This window comes from Nicotiana tabacum, chromosome 11 (genome assembly GCF_000715075.1).
Source record: "Nicotiana tabacum cultivar K326 chromosome 11, ASM71507v2, whole genome shotgun sequence".
Classification (NCBI taxonomy): Eukaryota; Viridiplantae; Streptophyta; class Magnoliopsida; order Solanales; family Solanaceae; genus Nicotiana; species Nicotiana tabacum.
The window spans coordinates 4539127-4557206 of record NC_134090.1 but is presented as its reverse complement, the minus strand read 5'-3'; the positions used below and the strand labels follow the sequence as shown (position 1 = coordinate 4557206).

The window sequence follows — 18080 nt, the reverse complement described above, 5'->3', positions numbered from 1 at the left end:
ATATATGATATATATTTACCAATAAACCTTTATCACCTAATCATAATTGAATAGTGGTATATGATTTTACCTCATTAAATCATTTGACCATGATCGATTAAGTTAATATGGTTTGATGTAAATATTAGAGGAGGAAAAATGTTTACTACCAGAAAATTATGGTTGGAATTAATAGCACCAGATATTCTATATTATGAAGTCCAAAGGATATTTCAAGTTTTTAATACGTTATAGGAAATACCCTGGGAAATCCACATGAAAGAAAAAGAAAAATATTCAATAAAAAACCACTCTGTCCTATTCCATTTTGGTTCAAATATTTTCTTTTTCTTTTTGTCCTAATACAAATTAAAACATGCTTTCCCAATATTTTCTTGTAAGTGGTAACATGATGTTTGCCAAAATATAATACAACAATGACTCATTTCTTTGTCATCCCCTCATTTACCTTAAAATTGGTCCACTTCTATCCAAACGGACTTTTTTTGCTTTTTAAGTAACAATTAATTAAACCAATATTGTGGTTGTTACTTTGCTCATTGGCTAACAAGTGTTTTAAGAGTTCAGAAAACTCTCATACCACTAATGTCTTTGATATATTATTACGGGATTGTTTATTATTGTAGTTCGTGTAAATATTATCACTTACCCTGTAAATTCTATTTCATACTCTTTAATTAATGAAAATTATAATTTCAAATACTAAAATGAATAAATAAGTTAATCATTCACCGTTGGCTTGCTTGACGGCGGTGTTAGACGCCATCACGACTTTAGTGAATTTTGGGTCGTGACATATTCACCTCAAACTTGAACTCAGAAAATGGAAACTTTTGATTTCTTGATAACTTTTCAAGTGCTTCTTGCCAGTTGTCTTACATATGATAATATAATAATTAATTAAGAGCCAATTTGATTAGCCGACTAAGATTTCTACTGGTCTAATTTTCAAAGATAAACCAATCTTGTGGCTTTTGAGAATTCTTTTTCTTCTTTTAATAATATTAGGGGTCAACGATGAAGTTGGGCAACTCCAAAGAGACAAAGAAAGGATAACAATAATTTATTGATAATAAATCCAAAATTGTTGTATCTGGTTACGAAAAAATTAACTTTTTGTCGAATAATTTTATTTTTTTGGTTTGTTATCTGATATTAGTATTTGGAGCCCGACTAATCCAGACTCGCGTCGAAAGATCCACTTTGAAAGTAAAGCGTTTCCTACCAAGTATCGTATGCTTTTATGATTAAATGCAATAAGATTAGAGAGGTCTCTTTATTTGCGGGACATTTCTTTATGAAAGTGAACCATACATATATTGATATTTTCAGTAGCGTACACATGAATTTTTGTAAGCGGTCTCAATATTTGAAGAAGTAAACATATGAATAAATTATTGCAACGGCAAGTGGTGTTATTTTTTTATATTTATACACAATATTTTAATTTTATTTATTATTTAAACATACATATTACTAAAAAATTTGACGAAGCAGTGACGTGACACCGCTTCAAATAAGGTGCCTACGTCCCTCAATATTTCTATAATGGTGTTTATTACCTTTCCAATTAGGTACGTATATTTTTACTGCAATTTGTGGAAGATAATTGTTGTAACATAAACCTTAAAGAAATTAAATACTTAACAAAATAAACAAAAAAGGAGTATGTGAACCGCATCTCCTTATAAAACTTTAATTACATTAAAGAGTTTATACCTTTTTTTAGGTCTTGCATGGGGTTCTTGCAAAAGATAGATGAAAATGACCATTTTAGGCACAAAGCAACCGTTGAATGAAAACATTATATTTTTTTTCTTTTTCTTGGGGGTACAAAATCACGTCTTAATATTGGAAATTCCATGACCATAAGATTTACTAAGTCTAACACGAGGTGTATTGTAGATAGAAATATTTTGGGCCATTCAAAATTTTCCGGCCAATGTTTTTTTTTGGAATAATTACCTATTGAATATTACATCTGGAGGATTGGAATAGTAGTCTAATGATCTTCACGTAACTTTACTTAGATGAAAAACTTAACATTAAGTGATTTCTTTCCGTCTGTTCAAATCTTAGTGGATTGGGTTACTCAATATTTATATGAGTGAAAAATAACAGATAGTTTATAGAATTAATCGAGGTATACTCAAGCTAGTCCGATCTTGTTTGCAGCTCTATCTGCATTAGAATAGAAAAGCACTATGGTGGTATTCAACACACTACACTATAATCAAAAGGCATGTTAGGCCATGAGAAAATAAATTAGCTAGCTAGCATCATGTATGGCGGTTAAGCATTTATTCAAATAAAATTGTTAAGTGGGTTTAACACTAGCAACATTGTTTCTTTAGTCCATTAAGTGGGTTTTGCACATCACCACCATAAACCTAAAACTAAAGAAGTTTAAGTTTGATGGGTATAAAAGTATATATAACAGTTAGTGGTTTATGCCTCCATAGATTCCCATTAGCAGAGTTTATTTGTGGTTTGAGTGATATTCAATTTGAAGGGAACAAAGTTGTTGTTATGCAATCAGGAGGTCATGAGTTCAAGTCGTGGAAATAATAATCTGTTGCAGAAATGCAGGGTAAGGTTGTGTACAATAAACCCTTGTGGTCTGGCTTTTCCCCAGACCCTCGCATAGCTGAAGCTTAGTGCACCTCACTGCCAATGATCTTCAATTTGCTTTAAAATGTATGTTTAGACCTTTTTCTTTCTTTCTTTCTCTTTTTATTTTATCTATTTTTTTAAACAACACAACTCCGCTCGTGTGAGCTTGCTCAAATTGCGAGTCTGAACCTCGATAAAGAAGGAGAGTTACGGTTATAGGCTGACAGCGAGCGTAAAACTTGTCAAACTCATGAGTCATGATGAATCCTCATCAAACAAGCCGACCCCAACTTGTTTGGGATGAAAGAATAGTTGTTGTATTTTCTTAATGCGACATGTTAGAGAAAAATTAGTTTTGAGGTTTATTGTTATTAAAGTATAACAGTTAGTGATTTATGCCTTCATATATTCCCATTAGCAAGCTCATAGTTGGTTCACTATTTCAAGTTGCTTCTTTGGTTAATTCTTCAATTCCTTTTAAATAGTTTTAGACCCTTTATTTGTTGGGAAAATTACATTGTATAGTTGTTCTCAAAATAATAGTCGATATAATATATATTATATATATATATATATATATATATATATATATTCTGTATGTTATATACAAAAAATATATAAATTTTATACACTTTTTCGACTACCAAATATAAATAGTTTGTAGCGCAAGCTAAAACTGATAAAAGCCCTTCTTTGTTTCTGTCGTCTATTTTCTCTTAAATGCGACATGTTAGTGCATAATTAGTTTTGAGGTTTCTCTTAAATGCGACCTTTTCCTTTCTTATATTTAAAAGTAATGGGCAACAGCAAAATTATACCTTATTAACAACGGCGTTAAAATAACATTTCAATTAGAAGAGACAAAGTTGTTAGAGCAAAGTAATCAAACATCACTCTCCAATAAGGCTTGATGTGAAGTTTAATTATATCAAGTCTAGCAATAAGATGAAGTTATTATTTTATGTTTATATGTTCGAGCTAAACATATTAAAATTCAGAAGATAAGTGCAATTAGTTTTCTAACTAATTGTTCGACTATGCGCTTATCAAATATCCAATGATTATAAAAGTAGGTCTTGTAATTAAGGAAAAACGTGTCTACGTTTAAAGGGAAATTTAAATACCTATTTATCAAGTCTCCTAACTGTTTGGCCAACTGATTTAACTTTCCTTTTTGGTAAACTAGCTAATTATTTATGCTATTAACAAATGATGAGTTTTTGGTCAATATTGTTCCTTATTTTTGAGGATAGTTCTATTTTGGTCTGTAGCCCTGAGCATATTTAGTCCCTTAAGTTTGCTAAAGTGAAACACCTTTAGTCTCACTGACACAATGTGTTAAAAAACTAACGGTGCTACCCAACTCTGATTCATGAAGCAAATCTTCTGCTCTGAAGCAAAATGTTTCCTCTCCTTTTATTGGATAACACAAATTATTATGTTAATTCCTCATTTTTAGATAATGTCTTCTAAAATTTTGACCTTGAAAAAATCCCCTTATGTGCCAGTTTTCAATGAGAAAATGACATTGTATAGCCGTTGTAAAAATAATAGACGAAACAATATACCGTTTTCAATGAGAAAATGACAATGTATAGCCGTTGTAAAAAAAATAACCGAAAAATATATAAAATTTGTATATATATACATTTTGTATGTTAATATACAAAAATTATACAAATTTTATATACTTTTTTCGCTACCAGATGTAAATAGTTTCTGCCACGGGCTAAAAGTGACAATATAACTTGGTTATTCGTTTGCTTCAATAATATGCTTAGAAGTGATCCTGGCAATTCTATTTTTTTTCAAATTTTAACTTTTTTTTGGAAAAATTCAACAGAAAATTTTAAATGTATATATATACAAATTTTATATATTTTTCGGCTATTATTTTTGCAGCGGCTATACAATGTCATTTTCTCATTGAAAACTGGCACATAAGGGGATTTTTTCAAGGTCAAAATTTTAGAAGACATTATCTAAAAATAAAAAATTAAAGTGATAATTTGCGTAATCCAATAAAAGGAGAGGAAACGTTTTGTTTCAGAGCAGAAGATTTGCTTCATGAATCAGAGTTGGATAACACCGTTAGTTTTTGAATATATTGTGTCAGTAAGACTAAAGGTGCTCAACTTTAGCATACTTATGGGACTAAATATGCTCAAGGTTATATTTGAAGGACCAAAATAGACCCACCCTCAAAGATAAGGGACAATATTAGTCAAAAACACAATAAATGATATATACGACCAAACTTTTGATAGTAAATGTTTAGTTTTGGTATAACATCTAGTTTATATAAAATGTAACCATGGAAATTAAACCACAGCTTAAAGAAAGTCTATTAGCTTTTGTCCCTTGATGTTATTTCCAGTAATATCATTTATAATCATAGTGGATAGGAGACAATTGTGGTTTAGAATAATGTAGAAACATCTATGTCAGGGGCAGCCCGACGTATTTTGGGGCCTAAAGTCAAATTTTAATGAGGGCCTTAATGTTTTAATTTTATTATTATTATTTGAAGTCAATTTTTCTAACTTTTTTAGATGCAAAGTTACTAATAATTTTCTTATAATCAATTTCTCCTAATAAGTCTTTCTCAATTGACAATATAGCTAACACATTTAATCTCTCTTGAGACATTGTTGATCTTAGGTAAGATTTTATCAATTTTAATTTTGAAAAGCTTCTTTCCGCTGAAGCAACGGTAACTGAAATTGTTAACATATATTCTATAAGCAATATAGAATAATGCACACGTTGTCTTCACTTTATCTATTAGTGCTATTAGTGCACACGTTGTCTTCACTTTGCTCGACAAAGTCACGTTGTATTCACTTCAGTAGGCACAACAACTCCACAATAATGTTGGCTATTGAAGTTGAAGAATGGAGTAAGAACAAAGTATAAAACATAGCTATTAGTGCACAGTGCACACGTTGTCTGCTTGTGTTCACTTTGCTCAACAAAGTTTTGTTTGAGAAAGTTGTGGACTTGTGGTCCATTATCTCAAATTTGTGTTCAAACTTTCCGTTTCATTTTATATTTTTTTTAATTTATAAATATAATATAGATATAATCAAAAAATGGGGCCCCATAAATGTGGGGCCTAAAGCAATTGCTTTACCCGTTTTATGGGCTCCATAAATATGGGGCCTAAAATAATTGCTTTACCCGCTTTATGGACGGGCCACCCCTGATCTAAGTGGATACCCCCATATGTATACAATTATAATACCAATACATATATGGAGATCAGTTGGATGTTTGATTAACTAAAATTTCTTTTTGACTGAGCTCAATTCGAAAGCAGGTCTAGCTTTTACCGCGTGATGTAATTCCAAGTAATCTCATTTATATATAAATATATAATCATAGTGGAGACTAGAAAAATATAAAAACTTCGATCTAAGTGGATAAATCCCGAAAAATCTTAGTCGTTCAATTGGTTAGCTAAGTAATTTTTATGGCCATGGTACAAATCCTGGGATAAAACATTAATTTCCCATGGTTTTAAGTTTTCTATTTCTTATTAATTAGAAGCAAATTAAGGATAGACTCGAAGAAATAAACTAAACTACCCCCACATAAGACAGGCCAAATTTGATAACTCATGATCAGCACAATAATGACCAAATAGTTATGGTCAATAGTAAAATTATATTTCGATTTTGTGTATCGCAAAATTCATTTCACTTGGTTCGCAAGTATTTCAGATGTCTCTATATTTTCTCTGACATAATTATGATTTTCAAAAATAAACTTTGCTAATTATTTATTAGAAATAAATGAATATTATTATCATTTTTCTAAGGAGGAAAAAAGTAAAATATGTGCTCATAATGATTTGAAATTGAGCATGTCAAACATACAGATGAAAATTGCTTTCAAACTTTATTATATAGTCATTTATTATGTTTTACCTAGTATTTGATCAGATTGACACTTAAACAGATAGCAAAGCCACACAAACTGCCAACCTTTTTTCCCCCCTTTTTCTTATCAAGCTGCTAACGTTGTTTACCTTTGATTTTCCTCATCAAGCTGCCAACTTGGCCATTTGTGTTTATTAATTATTAGAATAAATCTCTAAAGGTTCTCTCGTGCTTCGCATCTCTCTTATATCATTTGTTATTTCTCCTTTTTTGGTAATTAAATTCAAACATCACGACCAAAGGATGTCGTGCAGCGGATGATCAGGTTACTCTTGCCTTAACGAGAGGTTTCAAGTTCGAACCTTGGATATGAAAAAATCTTTGATAGGGAGCGGGTTCCCCCGAATGGGGCCATACGCGGCACGAATCCGAATATAGTCGGGTTCCAATGAGAGTATCAGACACCGAATGAGAAATCAAAAAATAATAATCAAACATCAGGTTGGTATCATTATTTTTTGAGTTTAAACTCTATAGATTAAATTAACTGGTTAAGTTGACGTACAATAACACATTTATTATAATAAGTATGATATAGCAATTTAAAAATAGAGTAATAAGATGTTGTTACTAACCGGTTAAATTGAACAGGATAATCTAAAATATTTTTATACTATCCATAGTTTCTTAGACCACATATTCATTATTATACTTGTAATTAATATAAGTATTAAAACAACATGCACTTCTCAAGTGTTTGTGGGCGCATAAACACTCACACGTGATGTCACAAATTTCCATATTCATATACATAGAAATTTTTAAACATATTAAATAAACACATAAAAGTTTTTAAAAAATTGTGGTAGAGTTTTTGAGTTGCATATAAATAGTCCATCCTCTTTGTTCAACAGTTCATCAAATCTCTCATAAATAACCCCCCTCTCTCTCTCTCTCCATATATACATTACATCTAAATCTCAGGCTAAATTCTTCCTCAGGCCATTTTCACCTTAACTTTCTCGTGAAAACTCATCTTTTCTAATATCCAATTTCTCTGGTCAATTCCTTTTCCAGTTTTATTCGTAAAATATAGCTACCACGAGTTCAATTATCCATCACACGAATTTTCCAGAAAAGTTTCATTAGTTCACTATTCAATCAACATACATTTGAATATACATCGAGAATTTGGCTAATTGATTGTTATATAGTTGGTGATAATGACGAGAGTAGCAGAGGAAGTAATGGAGACGATGAATATGAATGGAGGAGTAGAGTATGAAGTAGAAGATGTTAGAGATAAGATAGAATCTTCTAGAGGAAGTCGATTTCAACTTATAGAAGACGATCTCGGTTTAAACTTGTTTCGCCGGAGAATTAGCCGCCTTAAGATTAATCTCTCTCAAGGTTTCATTATTCATCCTGAAAACAGGTAATTAAGCATTCAACTCAACTTTTAATTAATATGAATTTGACTTCTCCAACTTAATTAACTTTTTTCTCTCGCTACATCTATGCTTCAATGGTGGAAATTTCACTTCTCTTCTCTCTCTGTCTGTCTCTCTCTATATTCTTGTGAAAGATGAAGCTTGAATCAGAAGAGAAACTTAGGTGTCAGGAAATTAATTAGAACGTAGTTTTTACTTGATATATATATCTAGCTGTTAACCGTTATTTAACCACTTTTTGAGATCTTATTCGAATATTCGTACTTACTATACATATAATTATCTATAATTAGTAAGTATTAAATTTTATCACATTACCGATGCATATGATTTTTTTCCTCCTTTCCAAAGTCTAGGTGACTTATTATTTTTTTAGTTCAAGCTCCGTTCAGTTTTTATAGATTTTTCTTGAACTGAGGTTCTATCATAAATATCCTCTTTAATTACCTTACACAGGTAGAGGTAAGATCTGCATACATCCCACCCTTCTTATAACTCAGTTGCTAGAATATACTGGATATGTTATTGTTGTTGTTATATTATTAAGTTAAAGTTTAAATTGACTTATAACATCGGATAAATTTTCATAGGAAACTTGATAACTCGAAAAGTAAAGTAATGACTTATACGAACCTGATAGTATAACTTCTTCTATAATGTTAGTGTATTTAAATCCTTAAATTTTAAGGAAATAAGCATCATTTTCGAATACGTGGCGTCTAATTAGGTTGGGAGGAAACTACAAATTGGAATTTATGAAAAACGTTGACTACTTTGACTTTACATAACAAGCTGCTCCTCTATGAACAATTTGGCCTGGCTATATTTAGAACATTTGGTCGGAGAAAATATTTAGAGCATTGGTTACCAATTAATCGCTGCTATTATTAGTTGAATAACTTATTACTACATGATTATTTGTCATGATCATATATGGGTAAAATTTCTTGAGATAATGAAAAGAAAAGTACTCTTCGTCTCGATCTTAATTATCTGACGTACATTGGATTTTAATTTGACAAACTTGTAAATTTAGTCTAATTTGAGAAAGAACCAACTGCACTAGCATTTTTATGACGGATTTAAGTTATTAACTGACGGTGTAAAGATTGTTTTACATATCAATCAGGTTTAATTTAACATATGATAGCAGATTAGCAATTATTTTTAATTTATCAAATTATCAATAAATTATTGTCAAGAAATTTATTTATAGTTATCTATTAAGTAACATTTGTGCAAATATTATTCACGCCGTTAGCACTAACAAATATTAAATTAATTCTTTTATACTTAAGTCACGTCTTTGTTAACTCTCACGCGGTATGTCCCTCGTAAAACGGCATACATGAGTTGGTTATTAATACGATAAGAGAGATGTTGTCTCAACTGTCTATGAATAGACTAATTATTAGTTTTTCAAGTGGAAATTGCAGATTAAAATAAAGTCCAAAAAGTGGGAAAGAAAAGTCCAAATTAAATAATACTATGTAATAGAAGATTGGAACTGTAATATTATTTTTTGTATATGCTACATATATAATCATCAGCAGACCTATCTTGTTCTAACTGTATAACTAAAAGCAATCTTCGTAAATTGTCATCTTCTAAATGTATCACCTTATCAGACTTATGTTTCTTATAGTTGTACTGAAAATTCATAGTTAGATATGATAGCTTGAAAACAAAAGGTAATGCGGTGATCGTCTACACCAGGGACTGATTTAGAGGGGCGGAAAAGTGTTTATTTGAATCCTAGATCGAATGAGGGGTGTTGGAGTTTTCACAAGTTGGTAATGATCTTGCGTAATTCCCACTTCGTCCGTTAGTTTTTGGGATTGAGTTAGGCCAAAGCCTATTTATTATCATAAGATCAGAGACAGACCCACCCAATTCTTATTTCACGTGATGTTGGCCCTTCAATGTTATATTATCCACACTCCAGATGTTCAGTCCTGAGCGTGTGAGAAGAAGGGGAGGAAGGAGAGGTCTTAATATCCCATATCGGTTAGGTAGGAGGGCACTTATCTCCTTATATGGCCTTGAACAATCCTCACATCTTGAACTAATTTTTGGGGTTGAATTAGGTCAAAAGTCTATTTCTTTATCAATTCAAAACATAGTAAGCTAGTACTAAGAAAGTTGGTTTCATAATTAGATCAAGACATAGTTGATATTTGTAAAAATATTAGGTGGGGTTTATAATTTGCTTAAGCATTAATAGGGAGTTAACTGTGTTGGTATATAAGGTAATATTTATCCAATAAAATAGATGTGCGCAAGCTGACTCCTATATCACTATCATTTAAAAAAAAAAAAATTTACCTGCAGTGCAACTAGATTGGGCTTCGTCTATTTTGGGATTTTCTGTGGACTTGCATGTTTTATTGAATTAAATGAGGAGAAAAAGTTGAATAAAATATTTTGTTTTAAATTAAAATGTGATTTATTTTTATGTAACAATTAAATGAGTATATTTTATTAAAAGTATGAAAATTAGATGAATTTACTTTCTACTCTGAATCCCCAATTTTTATTTTGTTACGTTTTTTTATTTTGTTTTGTTAAGAGACTAGAGAATGTAAAAGATGGTGTATAGGGCTCTTGTTGTAAGCTCGGGGCCTAAACCGTTGGGACAATTTGGTTTTTTGCACCTCAGCTTTACTTTATAGAGAAAAAACTAAATATTGTGTTAGTTACAAAACTTTTAAAATTTGTGGTTTTAAATATTTGATAATATGTGTATGATTAAAAAGACTTACGTTTGAGTAAAAATTTTTAAGTTAAATAGTTTCCAAATTTAAAAAGCAAAATGGGGCAAAACATCATATGATGCCGCATGAACTAAGGATTAGTACTAATCAACTTCCACACAGTGCCACTTTATTACTATTCATTCCCTTGTCTCGTGCCTATCCAAAATAAACTTATGCAGGCCAATGCACAAAGTATCCTGTATTTACGCAGGGTTCAGAGAATGACTGTACACTAAGACGTATGATGCAGACAACCTATGTATAGCAAGCATTAGTGGCTGCTTCCGCAATCCGATCTCGTGACCTATAGGTCATACGGAGATAACTTTTCCGTTGCGGTCAAGGCTCCCCTTCTTCCAAAACATGCTTCTTACGTTTTAAACTCTATGTACTTTCAAGATTGTGTGTGAACATGACCAAACAAATTTCCATGCAGGTGGTACCGGATGTGGGAAAATTTTATCCTAATATGGTCAATTTATTCATCATTTTTCACACCTATGGAGTTTGCCTTCTTCAATGGATTACCAAGGAAACTCTTTCTCTTAGACATCTGTGGTCAGATAGTTTTTCTTGTGGATATTGTCCTGCAATTCTTTGTTGCATATAGAGATAGTCAGACTTACAAGATGGTATACAAACGAACCCCTATTGCTCTTCGGTCAGTCTCCGAATTCTCTCCTACTTTTCACTTTGCTAAAGATTACATATGCAACAAAAGATTATTGCTTTAGTAGTTTAGCTGACCTTTATTTGGTTTGCAGGTACTTAAAATCTCATTTTATTCTTGATTTTCTTAGTTGCATGCCGTGGGATATAATTTACAAGGTAATCCTTTACATTTCATATGACATTGTTTGACTTTAATATACTGTTTAAGATGTTAACCTTTTTGGTGCATTATATCAGTGGTAGTACAAGAAAATATATATAAATGTAATGGTTCAAAAGTTAGTAAATTTGAATAATTAAATGAATTTTAATTCACGAGTGTTTAAAATTTATAGGATAATATTGTCAATGGAATGACGTCAAATATTTTAGAACGTACCAAAATAGAAAGAATATGATATAAATTGAAACGAAGGGAGTTAGTTTTTCTTATAATAGCTCCCTCTTTACAAACATGCTTTAATTTATAGCATGACTAATGTGCTTCTGATTTCTTGACTGATATAGAGAATATTCAATCTTAAACTTAATGTGGAGATTTGCCAATTGTTTGACAATACTAAAAAAGATGATAACAATGAAAAAATAATACTGCAATAGATAACAATAAATTTGGCATTGGTTACATATTTCCAGCTCTTTTAACATATGTTGAGCAATTTGAATTTATCAGGCTGTTGGCAGCAAAGAAGAAGTGAGATACCTCTTATGGATTAGGTTGAGCAGGGCGCGCAGAATTACTTACTTTTTCCAAAAGATGGAGAAAGATATTCGGATCAATTACCTCTTCACTAGAATTGTAAAACTTATCACTGTTGAACTCTACTGCACACATACAGCTGCCTGCATCTTTTATTATTTGGCGACTACGCTGTCTGAACAACAAGAAGGTTACACATGGATTGGTAGTTTGAAATTGGGAGACTACAGTTACTCAAACTTCAGAGATATTGATCTTTGGACGCGATACACTACTTCAATGTATTTTGCTATTGTTACTATGGCAACTGTTGGTAAGTTTATTCAACTTTCATTTCAAGTTTATCAATTTTCTAAAGACTTTCTATAGCAATTTCGTCGTACTGATATTTGAGATACCTTTTTATTGTACAGGTTATGGAGATATACACGCAGTCAATTTGAGGGAAATGATATTTGTCATGATTTATGTCTCCTTTGATATGATTCTTAGTGCTTATTTGATCGGTAACATGACAGCTTTAATTGTGAAAGGATCAAAAACTGAGCGATACAGAGATAAGATGACAGATTTATTGAAATATATGAACAGAAATAGACTTGGAAGGGATATCCGTAATCAAATAAAAGGTCACTTGCGATTACAATATGAAAGTGCTTATACTGATGCAGCTGTTCTCCAGGACATTCCAATCTCAATCCGCGCCAAGGTAAATATATGAAAGAAGAATCTTGCTTCCACTTTTATTGCTGATGCATATTATATTGCATTAAAATGTTAATGACAAACAATTCCAACTTTTTTTGCAGATTTCGCAGAGTTTATATCAGTCTTACATAGAAAATGTTCCTCTTTTTAAGGGCTGTTCCTCTGAATTCATAAGTCAAGTTGTAAGTAATTTCTTTTGGAATCATTCATTCAATCATTCACAGAATACTCATAGTGTATGGCCTTTGAAATGCAATGCTTCTTCACATCTTTCTGTTTGCTTTTGACCGTGCTACAATTGCAATTGAAGTAAACCATTGAGTGTGTATTACTGATTTTGGATACTGTTAAATTTTTTCAGGTAACTCGAGTCCACGAAGAATTTTTCCTCCCCGGAGAAGTAATAATGGAACAAGGGAATGTAGTAGACCAGCTTTATTTTGTCTGCCATGGCGTTCTGGTATGATGTTCTACAATCGATTACACCTGCTCAGCTCTTTATGTTGCAACAAAATCTATGTCCTATCATTTGTTTATATGGTTTCCACAGTCATTCATTGTGTTTTTTTTTCAATTCAGGAGGAGGTCGGTATAGCGAAGGATGGATCAGAAGAAACAGTGGCACTTCTTGAACCTAACAGCTCATTTGGAGATATTTCCATTGTTTGTAACATTCCTCAACCATATACAGTTCGTGTTTGTGAACTGTGTAGGCTCATACGTATCGATAAGCAGTCATTTTCCAATATTTTGGAGATTTATTTTCATGATGGAAGAAGAATCTTGAGTAATTTATTACAGGTAAGGGAAATGAGACTCAACCTTTTTACTGCAATTTTAGAAGCCGTTATCTTTCACTCATTTAACTATCTGGTTTAGTTCATCAATAATGGGAACAATTTACTCACAAAAGTACGATAGTTAACATTCATAAAAAGCATTTAATGAATTATGAGTTTAACCCGTCACATACCATCTACCCTTTTTTCTATTTTGGTATGAGTAGCATAAGAAAATGGCAAGGAACAAACTTCTGAATTAGCATCCTGAGTCTCACAATGATAACTTTTGTTTTATTTGCTCTCCTTTTGAGAAGTGAACTGCTTTTGCATTAAGACATGGTTTGTGGACTCAAAAAGTCTAAAGTAGTATTAAATGACAGGGAAAAGAATCTAATCTCCGCGTAAAGCAACTGGAGTCAGATATCGCATTCCATATAGGGAAGCACGAGGCAGAACTTGCTTTGAAAGTGAATAGTGCAGCTTATCATGGTGATTTGCATCAGCTGAAGAGTTTAATTCACGCTGGAGCTGATCCCAACAAGAAAGATTATGATGGAAGATCACCTTTGGTATGAGTTTATTCCTCCAATGAAACATATACATTTTTCAGGTTTATAAAGCTATGTGAGTGAAGGGAAGACTTGACGTAACTGGTAAAGTTGCTGCCATGTAACCAGGAGGTCACGGGTTCAAACCGTGGAAACAACCTCTTGCAGAAATGCAGGGTAGGGCTGTGTACAATAGACCCTTCTGGTCCGGCCCTTCCTGGACCCCGCACATAGAGAGAGCTTAGTGCATCGGACTTCCCTTTATAAAGCTATATGAGTGTTTACAAGCCCTTAAGAGGGCACTCTTTGAAAATATGTAAGCTATCTAATTAGCGTAGATTACTAAAGTTTGATGGTTGCAAATTTCTACTAAGCAATGTTTGCTTTTGAACAGCATCTTGCAGCATCAAGAGGCTATGAAGATATAACTCTTTTCCTTATCCAAGAAGGCGTTGATATAAATGCTCCAGGTAAATTTCTTAAGCGACTGCACTTCATCTTCAACAAGTCCTCATTTGTGCAAATATTTGATTTGTACCTTATGTTTGCTATTTACCAATTAGATAAATTTGGCAACACACCGTTGCTTGAAGCAATCAAGAGTGGACATGATCGAGTTGCTTCATTACTTGTTAAGGAAGGGGCCTTGTTGAAAATTGAAAATGCTGGTAGTTTCCTTTGTATGGTGATAGCAAAGGGCGATTCAGATCTATTGCGAAGGCTATTGTCCAATGGTGTTGATCCCAACTCCAAAGACTATGATCAACGAACACCACTTCATGTTGCTGCTTCTCAAGGATTATACTCAATGGCGAAATTGCTTTTGGGAGCTGGCGCTTCTGTTTTCACAAAGGATAGGTACAGTTTGAAGTAACTTCTCAGAAATCTTGGTAGCTCTTGTTTTGAAATATGACATTGTACAAGCAGTGTATTGAGCACGTACGTCTACTCTCAGATTGCAAGTTTCGCGTACAGCTAAATCTTTGTCATGTTTCAGATGGGGAAATACTCCAGTTGATGAAGCTAGAGTAAGTGGAAACAAGCAAATGATCGGTCTTCTGGAAGAAGCAAAATCTGCTCAGTTATCTGAATTCCCTGATGTTCCACATGAGATCTCAGGTATTGCTAGAACAACCTTGTCATCTTGCAAGATAACTTAAACTCTTCTTTGAAAGATTTTATCTGAGTATTCAACCCAAAGCCTCATAAAGTCCATCTGATTGCCAAAAACTAGTAGCATTGCATATTTTGGTGTAAGTGAAGCTGTTTTAATCTGCCTAACTGTAAATCTCTCTGCATAATAACAGAAAAATTGCGTCCGAGGAAATGTACTGTGTTTCCTTTCCACCCATGGGAGTCCAAAGATGTGAGAAAACATGGTGTTGTAATGTGGATACCTCAGACTATCGAGGAGCTCGTTACCACAGCATCTGAGAAACTCAATTTTCCATCTGACTCTTGTATATTATCAGAAGATGCTGGTAAAATTCTTGATATAGATATGATTGTTGATGGCCAAAAATTGTACTTGATCAATGATCAATCAACTTGAGATTTCCTTTCGTCATGTAAATGTTGTTGCATCTTGTAGCTTTGTGGTTTGTATATATTATTCCACTAAAAAAAAAAGATGAATAAAACTCTCTTAAGCTCTTACTCTAGTCCTCACATTGCCTACAAAAAGTTTTTTTTAGAAGTGAGTAGCTTCTTGTTAATTAGGGTGATCATGTTGTAATAGCAGAATGCAGAAATCACTCTTCCACAGCAATTTATACTTCATTTTTGTTGTATGATTATTTTATTACTTGTACCTTGCTAGCTTTGGCATTGTCAGTTTATTCTGTTAAAACATAATTTTTGTGCCTAGATTTTATAATACTTATTACAAGTATAATACCTATTATAAGATCTCAACTTACCATTACAAAATCTCAACTTACTACCAATCATCCTATCTCAAACTACTCATCCAGTTGTTGTGGCTGTGGCTGCTACTGTGGTAGTTGTTGTGGTTGTTGTTATTGTGGCTGTGGCTGCAAGGGCGGTTGTAAGGTAAGGCAAGTGAAACCGTTGCCTTAGGCCCCAAATATTGCCCCAAAAATATGAAGCACTAATATATTATTACATAATATATAATTTAAATTAATATAGTTATTAATAAATAAATAAAAATTTAATATCTATCTATATCTATACTCTATATCTATCTATATTATTATAAAAACATGAATACAATGTTAGTTTACAAAAATAACCTTATATTATTAAGTATAATAACTCATAATAAAAGGATATAAACGGAGTTCTAGATATTAGCCTTATAATCCTATTAGTTTTAGGATATAATATTACACGTTAATATTTAGGACTTTAAAAATTAACTACATTTTGGTTATTAAATTTTTCCTTATTGAACTAGGTAAAAATTCATAAATAAAGACATTAAATTTAACCTTGTATTGGAAGAACTTAAAGAGAGAAGGTCTAAATACGTATGGAAAGGCTTTGAAAAAATTTGGAGTTAAAAAAATCGAAAGATTATAAACTCAAGAGTCCACTTTGACTCAACGTTTAATAACACTAATAATAGTATATATATTTTACCTTCTTTATTTATATTAGAAATTGAAGGAATATTTTTTTTACTTTGAACAAAATACAGTTCCTTCATAAAAGTTGTAGTTGCATTTTATGTCGATTTTAATTAAAATTAGTTTTAAAATTATTTTAATTTATTTGTTGTTTGATCTTCATGATTTTTTCTATCTTTAATTATTTAAATATAATCAAAATTTAACATTTACAGAAAATTTTATTTACTTTTCATCTCATAAATCAAACAGTTGTTTAATGTAAAATTTACGTGAGTTTTCAACATTGAATAGTTATTGATGGGGTACATACACAATGCGCATACCGAGATTAATCTATCCTTACTTATTTCTATTTTCATATATTTTGAAATATAGTAAGTAAATAAAAAATTCTTAAAAATTACATCGTGACTCAAAGCTAATGTCATGTCCTAATGATAAGTAACCTAACTTATCGGTTTATAAAAATAACCTTATAATATTAAGTATAATAACTCATAATAAAAGGTCATAATTAGAATTCTAGATATTAGCCTTATAATCCTATTAGTTTTAGGACATAATACTACACGTTAGGAATCTTATTAGTATAATTACTTTCGGTCTGTCTAATTCATATAAAATTACAAGTGAATATCTTTAGTCATGTAATCCTATTACTTTTAGGATATGCTTCTTAAAAATTTCTATTACTATTTTAATTTGAAAAACGTATTATAACGTCCTATTACTAATTTAATTTGAGAATGCATAATATTGTCCAAATCCATTTAGACAAAAGGGCGCATATATTATTATAAAAGTATAAATACAATATTAATATACCAAATTAGCCCTAAAATATTAAACGAAAAAACTCATAGAGAAAGAACATAACTGCAATAACTGACTACAATACCTTCTATGCTAATTTTTAATATTTAAGATTTTAAAATTAATAAAATTTGGTCGATTGAATACTTACTAAAATTATGTAGTAAGGTTTAATAAAATAAATTTCATAAGAATCCTCTGTATTGGCAATACATTATTACTCCATAATATCCAATACCAAAACAAATAAATATATATTAAATGGACCGCATAAAGAGTTGAAATTGAGGGAAAACAAATACCCCCACGATAATATATTTTTATATTATATTTGAACTATTTTCCTACTCAAATAATTATTTTTATCTGTTTTTCGTGTAATATTAAAAAATACCCAATTATTAAACAATAACTAAAAAAATATTTAAGAATATAAATGTGTGAGAAAGAGAAAAAAAATGGTGGTAAGAGTCAATACCACTAATGATTCTACTGACATAAAGATCTAAAAGTGAAATGTCATATCAATATTTTACTCTTTGAAAATAAAATTTATGGTGTA

At 31.4% G+C, this 18080-nt stretch overlaps 1 protein-coding gene across 1 annotated transcript; it reads left to right on the top strand.

The window, feature by feature from the left end:
- The first annotated feature begins 7603 nt into the window (after positions 1-7603).
- Positions 7604-15879, top strand: LOC107781551 (potassium channel SKOR-like). Its single transcript, XM_075224702.1, has 13 exons — positions 7604-7929; positions 11138-11362; positions 11466-11529; positions 12047-12386; positions 12487-12782; positions 12883-12963; positions 13143-13241; positions 13361-13582; positions 13944-14132; positions 14506-14581; positions 14675-14969; positions 15109-15230; positions 15419-15879. The coding sequence occupies exons 1-13, from the start codon at positions 7718-7720 to the stop codon at positions 15661-15663; spliced, it is 2466 nt and encodes an 821-aa protein (XP_075080803.1). The 5' UTR covers positions 7604-7717; the 3' UTR covers positions 15664-15879.
- The last annotated feature ends 2201 nt before the right edge of the window (positions 15880-18080 follow it).